This window comes from Hyperoodon ampullatus, assembly GCF_949752795.1.
Source record: "Hyperoodon ampullatus genome assembly, chromosome: 15".
Taxonomy (NCBI): domain Eukaryota; kingdom Metazoa; phylum Chordata; class Mammalia; order Artiodactyla; family Ziphiidae; genus Hyperoodon; species Hyperoodon ampullatus.
Genome location: NC_136928.1, coordinates 28,513,697 through 28,530,082, shown reverse-complemented (window position 1 = coordinate 28,530,082; position 16,386 = coordinate 28,513,697). Strand labels below are relative to the sequence as shown.

Here is a 16,386-nt window from a genome sequence, read left to right as displayed (position 1 = left end):
GGACAGAATCAGTAACCCCGATGGCTGGTCAAGGCAGTCCTCCTGAAGTCAGTTCTGAGGATGACGGTAGATTCTCGCTCCTCCGTTCCCCATCAGTCCAGAGGGTTACAATCTTATGGAAATGGATCACATTTTCTTTATCTCATGAAAATCTAATTATGTCTTTGTCCCCTATCTCACCAGCAGCCCATTTACGAGATGTCAGTTACCTTGCAAGTGGCTTGTTCCATCCAAATTGTGTTGATTTTTCCCATTTTCACCTTCAGTCCCTACATCCTATTCCCACAGTGTTTTCCCAAATGCTGGAGTCAGCCTCCCATAGGGCCCCGAACACCACCTGAGAAGCCCGCCGTCCGGCTTCCGTGGTGCAGAAGCCACACTGAAAATGCCTTCTCCTGCGGCCAGGCCAGGAGAGCAGCTTAGGTCCAGCAGGAGCCTGTGTCATGGATGGCCACTGTCAACGCAGCCACAGCCAGCCGGGAGCACAGCTCGTCGGCAGGGTGAGGAGGGGAGTGCCTGCCTACACCCAGCTCATGATGCCATGGCAGTGTGTGTGTGTGGGTATGTACGTGTGTGTATGTGTATATGTGTATGTGTATATGTGTATTGTGTGATATATGTGTGTATGTGTATATTTGTATATGTGTATATTTGTGTATTGTGTATCCATATATTGTATATATGGATATGTGTATCCGTGATTATGTGTATGTGTATATGTGTGTGATATATATGTGTATGCGTATATGTATGTGTGTATACGTGTGTGTGCATGAGTATATGTGTGCATATGTATATGTTTATATGTGTATGTGTGTATATGTGTGTGGTGTGTGTATGTGTGTATACGTGTAGGTTTATGTGTGGTGTGTGGTGTGCGTATATGTGTATGTGTGTATGTTTATGTGTGCTGTGGTGTGTGTGTGTGATGTGTGTGTATGTGTATGTTTATATGTGTATGTATGTGTGTATATATGTGTGGTGCATGTATATGTGTATGTTTGTGTGTGTGCGTGTGTGTGTGTGTGTGTGTGTGTGTGTGTGTGGAGAATACAGAGCCACCATCCACAAGCCTGCTACCTCCTGCCAGTTGAAAGCTGAGCAGAGAGGAGAGGACACAGGAAAATGTGAAGTCCGTAACAGCGCTGCCTGAGACCCCAGGAGTGTCCAAGTGGGAGGGGAGCTGCCAGAGGTACCCCCCAAGAGGCTTGTAAGAGGCCCAGGGGAGCAGCAGAAAAGAAAGTGCCTGCCTTGGTTTCTGTTTCCCCACATACAGGAAGGGCCCACGTCAGCCCACTCAGGAGCTGTTTCCTCCTGGGCCTGAGAAGCTGAGAGAACCTCAAAAGCAGAACTTTGGAGAACCCTTGCTCAGCTAGAAGGACGAGGTCTGGCCAGGAAGGGGCACAGTCCTCCAGGCTTGATCAACAGGACTCCTCCTCTCACCCCCTTCCCTGTGCCCAATCCCCTCCCCACTCCAGGCTCCCAGCTCTTATTTCTCCCACAAGAACGTAATCTGCCAGCAGGAAAGAAGCACCAGGACGTTTCTAATCCTTGCCGAGAGGTTTCTCTGTTCTCTGGCCAGAAAAAATCAAATGGACATCTTATACATTAACACTTAGAACCACTCATTGGTCAGGACCTCTCACAGGTTGGTTGTCCCTGTCTCCACTGAATGGTACAGGGCCGTCTGCCTAGAGATGCAGACCCTTAGCTTCAGACACCCCAGAAGTTTTTGATCAGCCATATCAACCCCTGACAACACAGGGTGAACAGCTGGGAGTTGCTGATCCCGCAGTTTTGATGGAAGGAAGAGACCCATGGCTGCAAGCAGGGCCCTGGGCAGCTGTGAACTAACAGTCTCCCTCCTTCAGGCATCTCTCCCGGGATTAGTTTTGAGAACCATCCTGGCCTCATGCTCAGTCTTCTGGCAGGGGTGAGGCTGAGCCCATACCCAATTCCCAGGATTAAGCCTATGGCTCAATCAACATAACCCATCTCCCTGACCTCCATTACTGCTTCAGGGCTGAGCATGTGACCCAATGCTGGGTTTTTGTTGAAACTATTGGAAAGGGGAAATTCTTTCCTCTGAAGTTACAGAGCTGTGAGGTTCTAAGCTTGGAGCTACCCAGATCACCATTGGGGAGAGTCTGCCTGGCATCAATGCCAAAGCAGAGGCAAGCAAGGGCAAGGCTGGAGAGAGATAGCTTTGTGGCATGATGTGAGAAAGAGAAAAAAAGAAAGAAGGAAGGAAGGAAGGAGGGAAGGAGGGAGGGAGGGAGGGAAGGAAGAAAGGAAGGAAAGAAGGAAGGAAGGAAGGAAGGAAGGAAGGAAGGAAGGAAGGAAGGGAGGAAGGGAGAGAGGGAGGGAGGGAGGGAAGGGGAGGAGAGAGGAGGGAAGGGAGGAAGGAAGAGGGAGGTAGGAACGGAGGGGAAAGAAGGAAGATAGATAGATAGATACATGGATACATAGATGCATAGACAAAGCATAAAACAGAAAATAAAATATTATATCATGTACCTGTTCACAAGAGCTAGGATCAGTCAATCAGTAAGAGTGGGTCAAATATTTTGTCTCCTCTTCTTTGTATTCAAATACAAAAATGTAGATTTTTCAAGAGCATTTCATTGCAGCATTCAGAGAAGGCATGTCAATCATTGTTAGCCTGCAGAATCAGAAAAAAAATACTATAATAAAATACATATACAAGTTGGATGAGATAAAATTCTCACCCATCCTTGGCTCCCAACTTTCCAGCTATAATGGAAACAATCCTGGAATTTCATTAGAAATATTATCGTGTCCATGACCTGAGATAAGGACTAAAGCTCTGTCAATGCTGGACTTCTTGGGTAAGGACCCATTGCCAGCAGAAGGGCAGGTACCCATGTAGTGACCTCACTGGAGAAGTAAGCCCTGCCTGCGGGGGTAAGTGAGCCAAGGTCCCAAGGCAAGGCAAAGCAGCAGCCGTCCCAGTTTCCTGAAGGGAGGAGGGCCTGGCCATGCTACGCTGGTTGGTTACAGAGTGGGACACCGACTCCAAATAAAAATACATCCTCACTGACCCAGGCTCCTTCAGTTTGCAGAAAAAGCAATGGGCAGGGTCATGGGGGCAGGTCGTATCTCAGGATACACATGCACAGGACCCAGGAGTGTCAGGAGGGCTGGGCTGCATCTGAGGTGGTTCCAGGAACCTCAGCAGCCAGGCTCTTGGGCCTTCACTCTGCTGCCCTCCCCTCTGTGTCTCGCATATTCCCTCCTCCGCACCATTCTCTTTTCTCTGCCAGATATATTCCTCGTGTGCTTTGCTTCTCTGCCTCACAGCTTCTGCGTATTCTTAGTTTCTGCAGGTGCCCCATGGTGGCCCCTCCAGCCTTTCTCTAACTCAGAGCCCTTCCAACTCAACTTCTCTCTGTTAACTGCCTCAATCCCTGGGTATTTCTAGGTTCAAATTCTTTTCCAGAGAAGTGGTCAGAGAGTCCCATTCATCCCTTCACATCAGAACCAACCAGAGATTCCTGTTCTTATCGTTTCCTATTTACCCCAGTGGTGAGTGTCTTAGTCAATTCAGGCTGCTATAGTAAAAACATCAAAGACTAAGAGGCTTACACAAGAGAAATTTCTTTCTCATGGTTCTGGAGGCTGGGAAATCCAAGATAAGGGTGCTGGCAGACTCAGTTCCTGGTGAGAGCTCTGTTCCTGGTTTTCAGATGGCTGTCTTCTCATTGTAAACTCACAGGATGGAGAGCAGACAGAGAGAGGGAGGCAAGCTCTCATGTCTCTTCTTTAAAAAAAAAAAAAAATTTAGAGCTTCCCTGGTGGCGCAGTGGTTGAGAGTCCGCCTGCCGATGCAGGGGACATGGGTTCATGCCCCGGTCCGGGAAGATCCCACATGCCGCGGAGCGTCTAGGCCCGTGAGCCATGACTGCTGAGCCTGTGCGTCCGGAGCCTGTGCTCCGCAACCGGAGAGGCCACGGAGCCTAATTCTCTGATCATAATAAAACTAGAAAAAATTTTAAAAGATGATTGAAAAAAAGAAAAAACTGGGTGGAGTGCAGCTGGTCCAGTTAAGGGGAATTGGCCAGGTGGGGGTCATATCTGGGGAACTCAAAGTTAGGCTTTTGAGGCCCTGTAAGCCTCAGAAAATATCATGGCAATAAGTGAAATTTTAGGCCTTACAAAGAAAGCCTCTGAATCCGCTGCCCTGGTGACAAGTGCCCACCTCAGGGAAGAAGCTGGAGCGTGGGACAGGGTCACATGCTACTCAGCGTGGCAGCCCAGACATGGTGACTAACACGCCAGGCGTGACAGCAAGATGGAGAGCAGTGTCATGTTTGGACACATCATGGGATAGTTCCTTAGAGGCAGCCCTGAGCCCACAACTTGTATTTCATTTCTACATCAGCTTGTGCTATGAGCTCATAGCCGACACTGGGAAGAAATAACATTCTCCCGTAACTTGCTACTTTGAATTATGAAGAGTAGGAACAACCAAGTATTTCTTAGAGAAGACATAGATGTCTTCCATGCCCGCACAGTCCACCCCTGTGAACTTGCGCGTCTTCACTTCCCTGATGCCCCTGCCCCCTCAGACCTCGGATGTCCCTGGAGCTGGCCTACAAATGCTCCCTCGTGGACCCCATCGCTGACTGTCCATCCCTTGTCCATCACCATATTTTAAAAACCCCAGTTTCCCCATGTTCCTTCAAGATTCCTCCTAATGCCCCTGACCTTAGCCCCAACCCCTTTGCACACAGAACACCACACTGCTGGTCACAGTCACTGAAGGAAAACGTCCCCTCCCCAGGACCCTAAAGAGGGCACTTAATTAGGACCCCCAAGGAGGGGAGGGCCGCTCTGCTGAGCCCACCCCACACTCACACCGCACCCTTTCTGCTTCCTCTCTGCTCCTCTCCTGTCTGGTGCAGGCCTGGATTCCTGCCTCGGCCCCTGGATGGGGGATTTGGACACGATCACATGTCTGTGATCACGGTCTCTGTGAAGAGTGGGAAACCTGAGGTGTCTCCCCATCGGGAGCAAAGACAGAGAACAAAAGATGGTCCATGAACACCTGGGAGGAAAGACCACCAGGAGGGTCGTGACACTGCAGACACTGCAGTCCCAGCTCTGCTGCATTTCAATAAAAGCCAGAGATAAGTACTGCTCATATTTTATGGCATTTCTGGGGCTGGAACATTCCTACTCTCTGTAATTTTGAACCCCCAACTGCTTCCTGAGGACACCCCAGAACTTCATGTCCAGCAGAGCAGATGTTCTTCCCCACACATTCACCTGTACCCCCAGGAAGAAAACAACAAAAGAGACTGGCCTTTTCCCAGGCAGCATTTTATTCTAATGAAGCTCAGAGGTGCCCTCTTCACTGAAGGCCCCTTCCCCTGCCCTCTGGGGAGAGAGGAGATGCAGAAGAAAGAGGAGGGGAGGCAGAAGGGCTCGGCAGACAGACTGGGTCCCAGAGTTTAGCGAGTGAGGGGGAGGGAGAAGCGCATGGACGCTGGTCCTGCTCTAAGGAGACACATTCCCATGTCAGCCCCACATCTGAACCAGTCAAGCCCGTCCCAGGGAGGAAGGGTCTCAGATCTCAGAGGATGTGGATGAAGGGGCCCATGGGTACATGGCATGAACAGGGTCACCAAGAGCAGAGCTCTGGGCTTCCCTCGTGGCGCAGTGGTTGAGAGTCCGCCTGCCGATGCAGGGGACATGGGTTCGTGCCCCTGTCCAGGAAAGTCCCACATGCCGTGGAGCGGCTGGGCCCGTGAGCCACGGCCGCTGAGCCTGCGCGTCCAGAGCGGCTGTGCTCCACAACAGGAGAGGCCACGGTAGTGAGAGGCCCGCGTACCGCAAAAAAAAAAAAAAAAAAAAAAAAAGAGCGGAGCTCTTCCCACTGAGAGCACAGCCATCTCAGCAGGCAACTGGGAATTCTGGGGAATCAACCAGAAAAGCCCTGAGTCTCAGTCTCCAGACAATTGCTTGGGCAGTCGAAGCAACTTTCATGCAGTGAAGATGAGGCTTCTCTGAAGGGATGGGACGCCCCAGGGTGCTGCCCCAGATTGCAGGTTCTGATTCACCTCACTGGGTGAATTAGTGAACTTCTAATCCTCTCCACCCTCAGCTCCCATTTCAACCCAAGATCTCCTTTCGGTTTCAGCTGCCTCTGTGGGGTCAGAGAACTCCTAGCCAAGGCAGATAGACTCCCGGATGCCTTCAAGACAATTTCGAAGCAAGAAAAATTAAGGTTCAAAATCACCCTGGAGTATGAAGGAAAGAGCCACATTTCCTTGAATTCAACAAGCACTGGAGTTTAAAGTTTGAGCTTGGGGGTCAGTCCTGACATGGTTCTGATGGGATGTAGGGTCGTTTACATATAAAAAGAAATTCATTGTCACAGGAGGCATCATTCCATGACTGCAGTGAGGACATCTTTATATCGGCACAGTGTTCATTGTTCCCAGTGTTGTTGGGCTCACCTGGAATCCAGAACCTATCAAAGGAAAAAAACAGAGAAAAACATATTTCCAATGAATAACTGAGAGATTTCAACCCCAGCTTTGGTGCCGGGTGATAGCATCTCAAGTTTTTCCATGCCTGAGAGGAAGGGGACCAGTGATCTGTCAACCTCTGAGCCTGCAATCACCCCCCAAGTTAGGGCCACACCAGCCCACAACTCTCAAGGCCCTACAGGAACCCACAGTGCAAAGACCTAAACTTAGAACCAGGTCCCTGCCAAGTCTGGGTGGACAGCCATGCTGCCAAACCGCAGAGGGCACCGAGAGGCCATGAATTTGTCCCCAGTTTCACAGCCAATTAGTGGCAGAGGCCAGCTAGATCTCTGTTCAATGCTGCTGCCCCTGGATGATGGGGAAGAATCACAAACCCTGTGGTCAGTAGGAACTATCACTCCACTCTTCATGCCCTGGCCCTGGCCCAAGAAAGCCAGTCTGGGAAGGAGGGTTCTTGGGGCTTACTTCACACTCTGGACCTTGTTGAACAGCAAGTCATCCACCCAGTACCAGTACCCCTCACTCCCTGCTTTGCTCAGGCCGATCCAGTAGAGAAGTCCACTTGCAGTCCTGTAGAGAAACTCCTGCAGAGAGACAGAATGAGCAGAGGTGCTGCCACGACTCCGAGTTGGAGCATCTGTCTCTCTGGGTGTTCTTCACCCACCCTCAGTGACAGCCCGTGAACCCACAGACACAGGGTTAGGAGTCTAGACTCTGACTCCAGAGCCCGTGATCTCACCTGCTCTGCTAGCCCACCTCCAGATGAAAGGAGCTTGTTCAATATTCTGCCTAACCAGGTAGGGGACTTCTTGGGTCAGACAGTGTCATTAATGCTATTCACAAATACTCCTATTTTCTGGGCACATGGAAAGATTGTACTACCCTGCCCTCTTTGAAGCTACAAATACTGCATCATTTTTTTGGCCAATGAAATGTGAGCTGAAGTGATGTCCGTTGCTTCCAGCAGAAGCTTTAAGAGCCAACACACAATGTGCCATGTTCCCTTTTCTCACCTCAGCAATTGTGGAAACATATGTTGAGATGAAATCTCCTTTGACCTAAGCCCTGAGTAACCACAGTGAGCAGAACCCCTTGCTGGCCCTCATTGGACATGCAGTGTACAAGTGAGAAGTAATTCTGAAGAATTACTGATATTTGGGGATTTTTGTCACCGCAGCATAATCTCGCCCATCCTGCCTGATACAGCTACCAATACACCCCCTTCCTAGAGCCCACAGGACAGCACTCACCTGTTCACTCTCTGAGGTCACTGAGGTCAGGTGTGAATCCCTGGACAAGCAGAACTGCTGGGCACTGTACCAGGTCCTTGTGACTTGAGAAAAGTAATAGAAGTTCCCCCTGAAGTACTTCCAGCCTTGAGAAACCATCTGTAGGATGTCATCTGGAGAACAAGAGTGAAATATGTACTCTGGTGTTCCTGTTTTCTCTGGTACTGGCTAGGTAGGGATACTTGAGTGGGATCCCAGAGACAGAGTGAATGGGGCTGGGCTCTGGGGTCTTTGAGTCCTTGTGTAGGAGCTTGGGGACATTCGCTCAGATCCTGAAAGTCTGACTGAGATTGGTAGAGTCTCTGGGCTCAGAGAGGGGAGAGTGAGAGAGGCTGAATCAAGAATCTGTCTCTCTTGTGGGGAGGAGTAATTTTCCATTGGCCATCACAAGTGTCTGAGCCCCTGGGCTCTAGGTAGAGACTAATGGAAAATGGCTGGCTTTGGATCAGGACAAAGAGACTCCCTAATGCCCTCATATTCTGTGCCTTGGTGTGGGAACCCTGGCCGGTCCCTAGTGCCTTCTCTCCTGAACAGCCCCTAAGCCCTCCCCAAACCCAGTGCTGAGCCCTCTCTTCTTAACCTTCCAGCCATGGCAGCCCTGATCCTCTCCACCTCCCCTCCACACACACCAGCCCAGTGGTGTCATGCCTAAGACTGGCAAGGTCCCACGGGCCACTGGTCAACTTGCAACGTTCTTTTCTGAGTCACTTACTTTGCTGTTGGAACAACTGGCTGATATTCTCCAAAGCTCTCTGGAGTCCCCAGACCTTTGCGTTTAAAGCACTGGCTTTATCCAAATCTCTTTTTAGCTCCGGGATTTGGGCATTGAACTTATCGACTTCTTCCCAACTACTTGTTAGCATCTGCAACCGTGCATTGGCTTCCTTCATGCTGGTTTCCAACCTCCGGATCTGAGAATGCACACGATCCAGGCTGGCATTCACCATCTGGACCTGAATGCCAGCTGCTGCCACGCCACCTCTATTCCTCTTTATTTCAGAACTCAGGGTGTTGATGTTGTCCACACGACCTTTCAGCAACCGGGCATTTGTCTTGACATCTGATATTGTGCCCATAGACCAGGGATCTGGATATGAGAAAGTCAAGAGGTCAGCCAAGGGGATCCCCAGGGACTGGAGTGGGGCTGTTGCCAGGGTAATAAAAGGAAGGGGAGGGAAGGGATGGGCTCAAGCTTCCTAAGGACCCAACCCAAGGAGCAGTTGCCTACCCTGCACTCATTCATAATGTATTCATTCAACAAACATGCGATGGGCACCCTTCATGCACCAGGAACTCTGGGAGAGGCAGATCATGCAAAGATCGACAAAACATGGACTCTCTGTTAGAGGACCTCACAGGTAAGCAGAAGAGGGGGTTAGAACCCAGTTCTAAATTTTCTTTGCCTGTTCACGGTGCATTTGGTAAAGGGATGCCTTCAAACACCCCTTTGTCATACTTCCCATGTCCCTCTGGGCCGCACGGCTTATGACTGCCCATAAGCCCCTCACGGCTATGGAAGGGAGAGCCTATGCAGACTTCTAATCTGGAGGTGATCTCTTCTCCAGAGAATACAAAAAGGGAGAATTACGAAACCACTTCTTCTCTTCCCTTGTCCCACCCCCTGTCACACTCTGTTCAGGCCACAGGCTTAGGTGCCATAGAGGAAACCAAAAGTAAGCCAAGTGGGCTCAAAGCAGAGGAGACTCTGCTCAGACCCTCCAAGTCCAAGACCAAATATGTCCCGAGGCCTTGAAGGGAGAGTGCAGGTGTTCCCTCCACCTGCTTTCTGGAGACCTAATGAGAGGAAGAAGCAGCAGAGGCCATGAGGCTTGGCAAAGCCAGAAGAGGGAGAAAGATACATCACACATCCAATGAAGAAGTAGGAAGTCTCCCTTGACATGACCTTTGTGGGAGCAGGAGAGTGAAGAGAAGGGGTCCTGTGGTGGGGGGGCAGTGATCCCTAACACTAACCCTAACCCTAACCCTAACCTGTTGGCCAGGTTCTCCATCTAGTCAGTTGGGGCTGAGGATACAGTTGGGACACCATCCCTTGTGGGGTCAGGAAACATCATGCTCACTGTTGGTGGCTACCCACAAGGCTCTCAATCAAAGGGACATGAAACTCAGAGATGAAGGAGGAAATGACACAGGATGAAGATGGGCAAACATCTCTTGCGGACAAAAGAGCGTGTCCTAGAGCACAAGCATGCTGATCCCTGTCAGGAAAATCTCCCCGGAATTGGAAAGGAAGGAGCAGCAGCTGATCTTACTGGGGACGGGGAGGGGGCGGGGCGGGGGTGGAGGTGGGAGGGGACTCTCTGACTGCACGTGGCAAGAGGGGAAACAAGACAAATGAAAAAGCCAGAGGCAGGAGAGACCAGCAGAGAGAGGGGGAGAGAGGGAGCCAACTGGCCGTGGGGAAGGATGGAACCCAGATGGAAGCTGAGGACTTACAGAGAATGGCCTGCAGCAGGACGGAGGCGACCAGAACCAGCATCAGGAAGATGATTGCAGATGACTGTGAGAAGTCTTCCCAGAACCAGAGCTGGACGCGCCTTGGGAGGAGGCTCTGCAGGAAGAAAAGGAGAATGTTCGTTGGACCAGCAAACTGTGGGTTTGGGCACAGAGCCCTGAGCAGATTCTGCACTGTAACCCTCGTGGCATAGGTGCTCCTGGCCAGCTCTCTCCCCAAAGTCCTCTTATCTAGAGGAAAAGGGAAGTGACCCCCAGAAGTCATTGTGTTATCCCAAAGTTCCCCATTCCTGGCTTAAGCACCTAGGCTACAGCTTGGTCCTCTCCTCAAGGGCCTGAGCTTTCAGGAAGAGGCCATTTGTCATCTTCTCTGGGGGTCTATTACATAGGCACTTTAACTACCTTGTCCTCAGGCTAAGCTTTTTCTCTTATAAGACGGCTCTCATCCATCTTCCATCCTGCCATCCATTCACCCCACAAATACATATTGAATGTCTTCTAGATACCACGCACTGTGCTAGGACTGAGACACAAAGCTGAATAACTCACAGTCCTTGTACTCAAAGGGCTCACCATCTGGTAAGAAAGACAGACCTGAGCAAATAAATTACAATACAGGGTGATAAGCATAACGATAGAAGAATATGTACAGTTCAAGGGAAGTACAGAGACTGGAGTCATTTTAAGAAGTTCCAGGTAGAGGGATTAGCATATTGGAAAGTATGGAGTGCCTGGCAAATTATAGGTAGTTTGGCACTGTTGGAGTATAGAGTATCAATATATGACCTGAGCAGGGAGGGCTTGGGCTAAGGAGGCACCTGGGGTCAGATCATAAAGATCCTTTTAGGTTGTGTTAAGGAGCTTGAACTCTGGCTTATAGGTGATGTGGAGCCAGTGAAGGACTTTAGGCAGGAGAGAGACAAGGACAGGAACACTGAAGAAAAATCAATCTGATTGTGGTGAGGAGCAGAGATCAGGGTGTGGGGAGTCTGGAAGCAGGGAGACCAGTAAGGAGACCACTGCAATAAAATATTCTACTTCTGTTTAGGGCATCTTAGATGGTATAATATCCCTCTATAAAATGGGGCTTGGAGATTCAAACTGTAAATGTAAGATTTGGCTTCTCCTCTCTGCTTCCTGCATTTGTGAGGGTCTCAGACAATGTGGGTGGCTCAGCAATATCAGACCATGAGCTGCTCTTTCATTCATGGGAGATGCTCAGGGCAGAGAGGGGCTGATTTGGGGCTCCATGAGGGACTAAGTTTTCTCCTGGGAAGCTTCTGACACCTTGAAGAAATCTGCCAAATCTGAGAAACCTGGTATATAACAGATTCTAAACAAATATTTCTTGGAAGGTAGGAAAGAGAAGAGGGAAGAGAGGAAGAGAGGGAGGAAAGGAGAAAAAGAAGGAACTCAGTCCAGATAATTGGATGGACGGATGGATGGACGGGTGGATGTATGGAAGATGGATGAATGGATGAAAGAGAAGTGAATGGAATAGTTGATGGCTGATCATGACTCAACTCTGAGATTCCAGCCTGTGGACCGGAATCTGTCTTCTAGAAGCTACTGCATCTTTCTATGGCCTCCAGTAGTTCTCATTCATTCCCATAATAAAGGCATGAGGCAAGTGTGGTTTTAAACCTTACCCAAAAATGCATAACAACTCTGGCCACAGGACTAGAAACCTGACCTGGCTTCACTGACCCTTAGCCAGTGGAGCTGGATGACAGGTTGGTGTCAGGGACCAAGGTTGGAGGCTAAATGATCAGGGCTAAGGAAATAGCTACCTTTACTTGCAGAGGCTTCTACTGCCTTTGATATTTGAGAGGATCCCACCTCCCTCTCTGACTGGTTCATTGTGCTTACAGACCCGTTGCTGCTCCCCTCTCCAGGCCGAATAGGCCTCAGACTAGAGCTATTTCTCTGACTGGTTGAGGGAAACCAGAGAGGACTCCACACCACACTTTCCAAGTGTTGGGAAGGAAACTGGGTCACAAGGATGGTGTTGTATTCATCCTGTCTCATTTCCTCCCTACCCACATAACGTCCAGGCCTGCTGTCTGTTCTAAGCTTTGACGTTAGCTAATCTCACAGACTGAAGGTCTCACTCCTAATTCACTGCCAGTCTCTGAACATTTATAACCACGCCTGTTCTCTTAAAGCCGCTCACCTAGTTGAAGAGCCTTGGTTCTACCAGGGCTCAGAAGGAGTCGGAATGTTCTGTTTCTGGGCTCTCATGCTTGTTACCCAGCCTAATCCCAGGATCACCTCAGCCCTTCTGCTCCTGGTTCCTGGCCTCACATCCACGTCCCAGGGCCTGGGGATGGAGAAGAATGCGAGTTACTTTGGATTCTTGGTAGAAAGCACCACTGGGGTTCTGGTCTCCTCCTGAGGCATTTGAGGGAGAGCAGCTGCCACATACCACCTTGGAATGTCTGTCCCCTTCCCTCTCTATTGAAAAGTTGACTTTCCCCAACCTCTGCTGTTATATAGCATGAGTGATTGGTAGAATGCCCATGTGCCCTCCCAGTGGTCCCAGGAAAGGATCTGGAAGCCTCGCCAAGCTGGGACGAGACTCACTGCGTAAGGTGGGACTGGGCTTGGGGGGCATTTACTCCAAGTGATGGAAATGGAGGCTTCAGGTAGGTGTTCTGCTGATAGCTGGACAAAAGGCTGATGCAGCATGAGGAAGATAGGCAAGAAGCAATCACAATCCTGTGGGCCCTCTGGGGTTTAGAGATGGTTTCTGTAAAAGTCCCAACCATGAGGAGTTACATTTCCCACTTTGCAGGGATGATGTGGGTCATGAACTATTTTCCTCTGGCCATGCTTATCTGCAGGTATTTCCTGAGCAGTCTCCCGTGCATCCCTCTGGGTGCTCTATGTGACCCCTGACCTGACAGCCCAGAGGAGAAAAGACCAAGTAGGAGGTGGGTGCCTCAGCCTCACTTTCCAGCCAGGAAGGAGGACAATTCTCCCAGACATTTAGGAGATCCCCACTCTTCCAAACAGAGGAGGAACTTTGGGCCAGATCTCGAGTGACCAAAAATCACTGCTGTGATGAGAGAGAGAGAAGTCAGTGCTCATTTTTCTGTTGCCCCACTGCCATGCTCCTGGGGTTCTAAGGCCTCCTCTGGATAAGGATGGAAGAAGGAAACAGTTTGGCCACTCTCCCCTTCTCTGGTTGGGACTCTCCTTATGCTTGGAGGTAGACCATAGGCATAATCAATGGGAGTGGAAAAGAGACCCGGGCTGTTTGAAATGCCCCAGCAGAGCTGGGGGTCATCTCCAAGGAGTGGTGATCCGAGTCCCTCCATCCAAGGCACAGAGGAAACTAAAGTGGACAACAAACCAGGAAGAGGGGTTGGAGAGGATGGGAGGAATGGAGGGGAGGGGAGAATGAGATGAGAAAGGAGACAGTTACGACAGCTGGTCAGACTGATCCACAGGCTTCACAGGGGACTCCTGTATATAATGTGATGCCGTATTTGACCAGCAGATCCCAGATAACCAAAGGATTCCATGCCACTCTGGATGTGTGCCCTGGAAACAGGGGATAGGGCAGAGAAACCAAGAAGAAAGAAATGGTACGTGGGGCCCTTCATCCATCCTTTCCTCTAGAATGCCTGCTCTGCACCAGCTGCAAAGAGAAAGAAAACCATGGACCCTGCCCTCAGAAACAGTGCTTCTCTTGGGAAAACATGGCATCCATCATCCCAGGGAGAAGGGAAGACTTTCCCAAGACCACAGGGGGCCTCCTCAGCTCTCCCTTGACCCTGGGAATGAGTTCCCCTTTTTTAGAACATTGTGTGAGGGCAATGTTTCTCTGGCACAGTGACAATGGGCTAGACCTCAGTGAACAGGCAGTTAAGTCTGGTACCATCATAAATAATGTGGTATGGATATGGGGGAGCCACCTGGCTGCATGGAAGGATCACTGTGTGCCAGGCAGAGGAGGCTGCTCTGAACTATCTGGGTCAAAGAGCCCTTGCCTGTGTCCTTAGTGAGAGGGCAAATTCATGGCAGGAAAGTAACACAGGGCTCTTGGGAAAAGTATGCATAGTTTCCTTTTGTATCTTTTATTTCTTTATTAATGATATTCATTATAGAAAACAATCCAGGTGAGTGGATTCCCACGGCTCCTGCCCAGGGACCCCTCCCCCAGAACCGGGGGATTGTGGAATGAGAGCTGACCTTTCACTTCCATGCATAATGCATAAATAACTTGTAATAATAATCATTTAGTCCTTGACCTCATGGATCCTGCTTGGCCATTGGAGTCAAGTTCCCAGTGCCCAGAGTAAGTAAAACCCAGCAAGTGTCCAGTTCTGTCTTAATGGGACTTTTTTGTGCTGCATGTACTACTCAAACCTGTGCTCAAACCCACAAAAAAGAACAGGACCTCCAAAAACCCAAAATCCCGTGACAATATCTCCAATGCCACAATGGGACATTCGTCCTCCACGAAACTAAAGTCATTAAGCCAAGAAATTATAAAATCCCAACATATGTCCACGTTCTGACGAATCATAACACCGTTCATTTTATACACCGAGGATGTGGATGGTTCCCTCCAACTTGCTTTTTCAACCTTAACTACAGGTTTCTTTTCCAAATAATTCCACTTTGCTCTTTTCAGAAAGTAAATGAGATAACTGCTCTCACCTGCAATCGTTCGCTTTTAGTTTCTTTTCCCATCTTGCTAAGGTTACAAACTTCTGTCCCCCACTAAGCTCTCCAGCTGGCCCTTTAGCTGGGTCAGTCTCCCTAATAGAACCTTGAACTTTCATTTGCTTCCTGCTGCTCTCTAGAGATATCCCTTCAGCTGCTGCTTTGATCTAGAACACTTATAATGAGTGTCTTCCATCATATTTCAAATGGGAATATCCCCAGAGAAGTGGATGGTCTTGCCTCTCATTCATCCACTCAGGCATCCATTTATCCATCCAGTGTAACTTGTCAAGTGCCCTCTGTGTGCCAAGCTCCGTGCTGGATGCTGAGAACTCAGCCTTGAACAGAAGGGCCATGGTTCCTGCCCTGTAGGGGACTGCAATTCTCTCTGCATAATTCTTGGCACCTTGCACGTAAGAAAAATAAAATATATCCCTGATTAAGCCTAAAGCAGAGACAAAAGGAAAATGTAGTTTGAAATGGTGTAATACATGACATTTTTCCAAACTACTTTTATTTAAAACATAGTACAGAGATACAGGAACATGTTTTCATTTCCTGCAAATTGATCTGTTTCTCACAATATATCTGACTCTTAACTACAGGAGAACTACGTGCTCACACTGCCCTTGCCCAGAGCTCCCTTCCCTGGGCGGGGCGGAGGAGAAGGAGAGCTACGTGTCTAAGACCTATTGCAGTGGTCCTCACCCTCAGAGCATGTTTGTAAAGATGCAGCACCCTACCCCCAGAGATTCGGACGTAATTGGTATGGGTTGGGGCTCAAGCATCAGTATCTTTGTTAATTCTTGAGGTGAGTCACATGCAGCCAGGGTTGAAAACCACCTATCCAGTGGACAAACATGAGTCCTGGGATGGCATTCTGGCTCTGCCACACCCCAGTTGGGTGGGTGATCTGCGGACCCCTCCATCGCTTATGCCAGTTCAAGTCAAGTGAGACAACGCTATGTGGAAATATCTTGCTTAGTGCCACATAACAAGAGTTGCCCAGGCTGAAATACTGTATGTTATCACTTATATGTGGAATCTAAAAAATGCAACAAACTAGGGAATATGACAAGAAAGAAGCAGACTCACAGATATAGGGAACAAACTAGTGGTTACCAGTGGGGAGAGGGGAGAGGCAATATAGGGGTAGGAGATTAAGAGGGACAAACTTTTAGGTATAAAATAAGCTACAAGGATATATTGTACATCTGGGAAATATAGACAATATTTTATAATAACTATAAATGGAGTATAACCTTTAAATATTGTGAATCACTATATTGTATACCTGTAATTTAGATGATATTGTACAGCAACTTACTTCAATAAAAACATGAAAGTAAGAAAGAAAGAAAGTAAGAAAGAAAGAAAGAAAGAAAAGAAAGAAAGAAAGAAGAAAGAAAGAAGGAAAATAGACTTAAAAAAAAAAA

General features: G+C 49.1%; 1 protein-coding gene across 1 annotated transcript; it reads right to left on the bottom strand.

The window, feature by feature from the left end:
- Nucleotides 1–6,336: 6,336 nt before the first annotated feature.
- Nucleotides 6,337–15,879, bottom strand: CD207 (CD207 molecule; the record flags this gene model as incomplete). The annotated part of the gene is given in 7 exon segments (XM_079720676.1): nucleotides 6,337–6,496; nucleotides 6,981–7,099; nucleotides 7,766–7,917; nucleotides 8,517–8,891; nucleotides 10,259–10,320; nucleotides 10,322–10,373; nucleotides 15,846–15,879. Coding segments are annotated over 7 exon segments (954 nt in total).
- Between the last annotated feature and the right edge of the window lie 507 nt (nucleotides 15,880–16,386).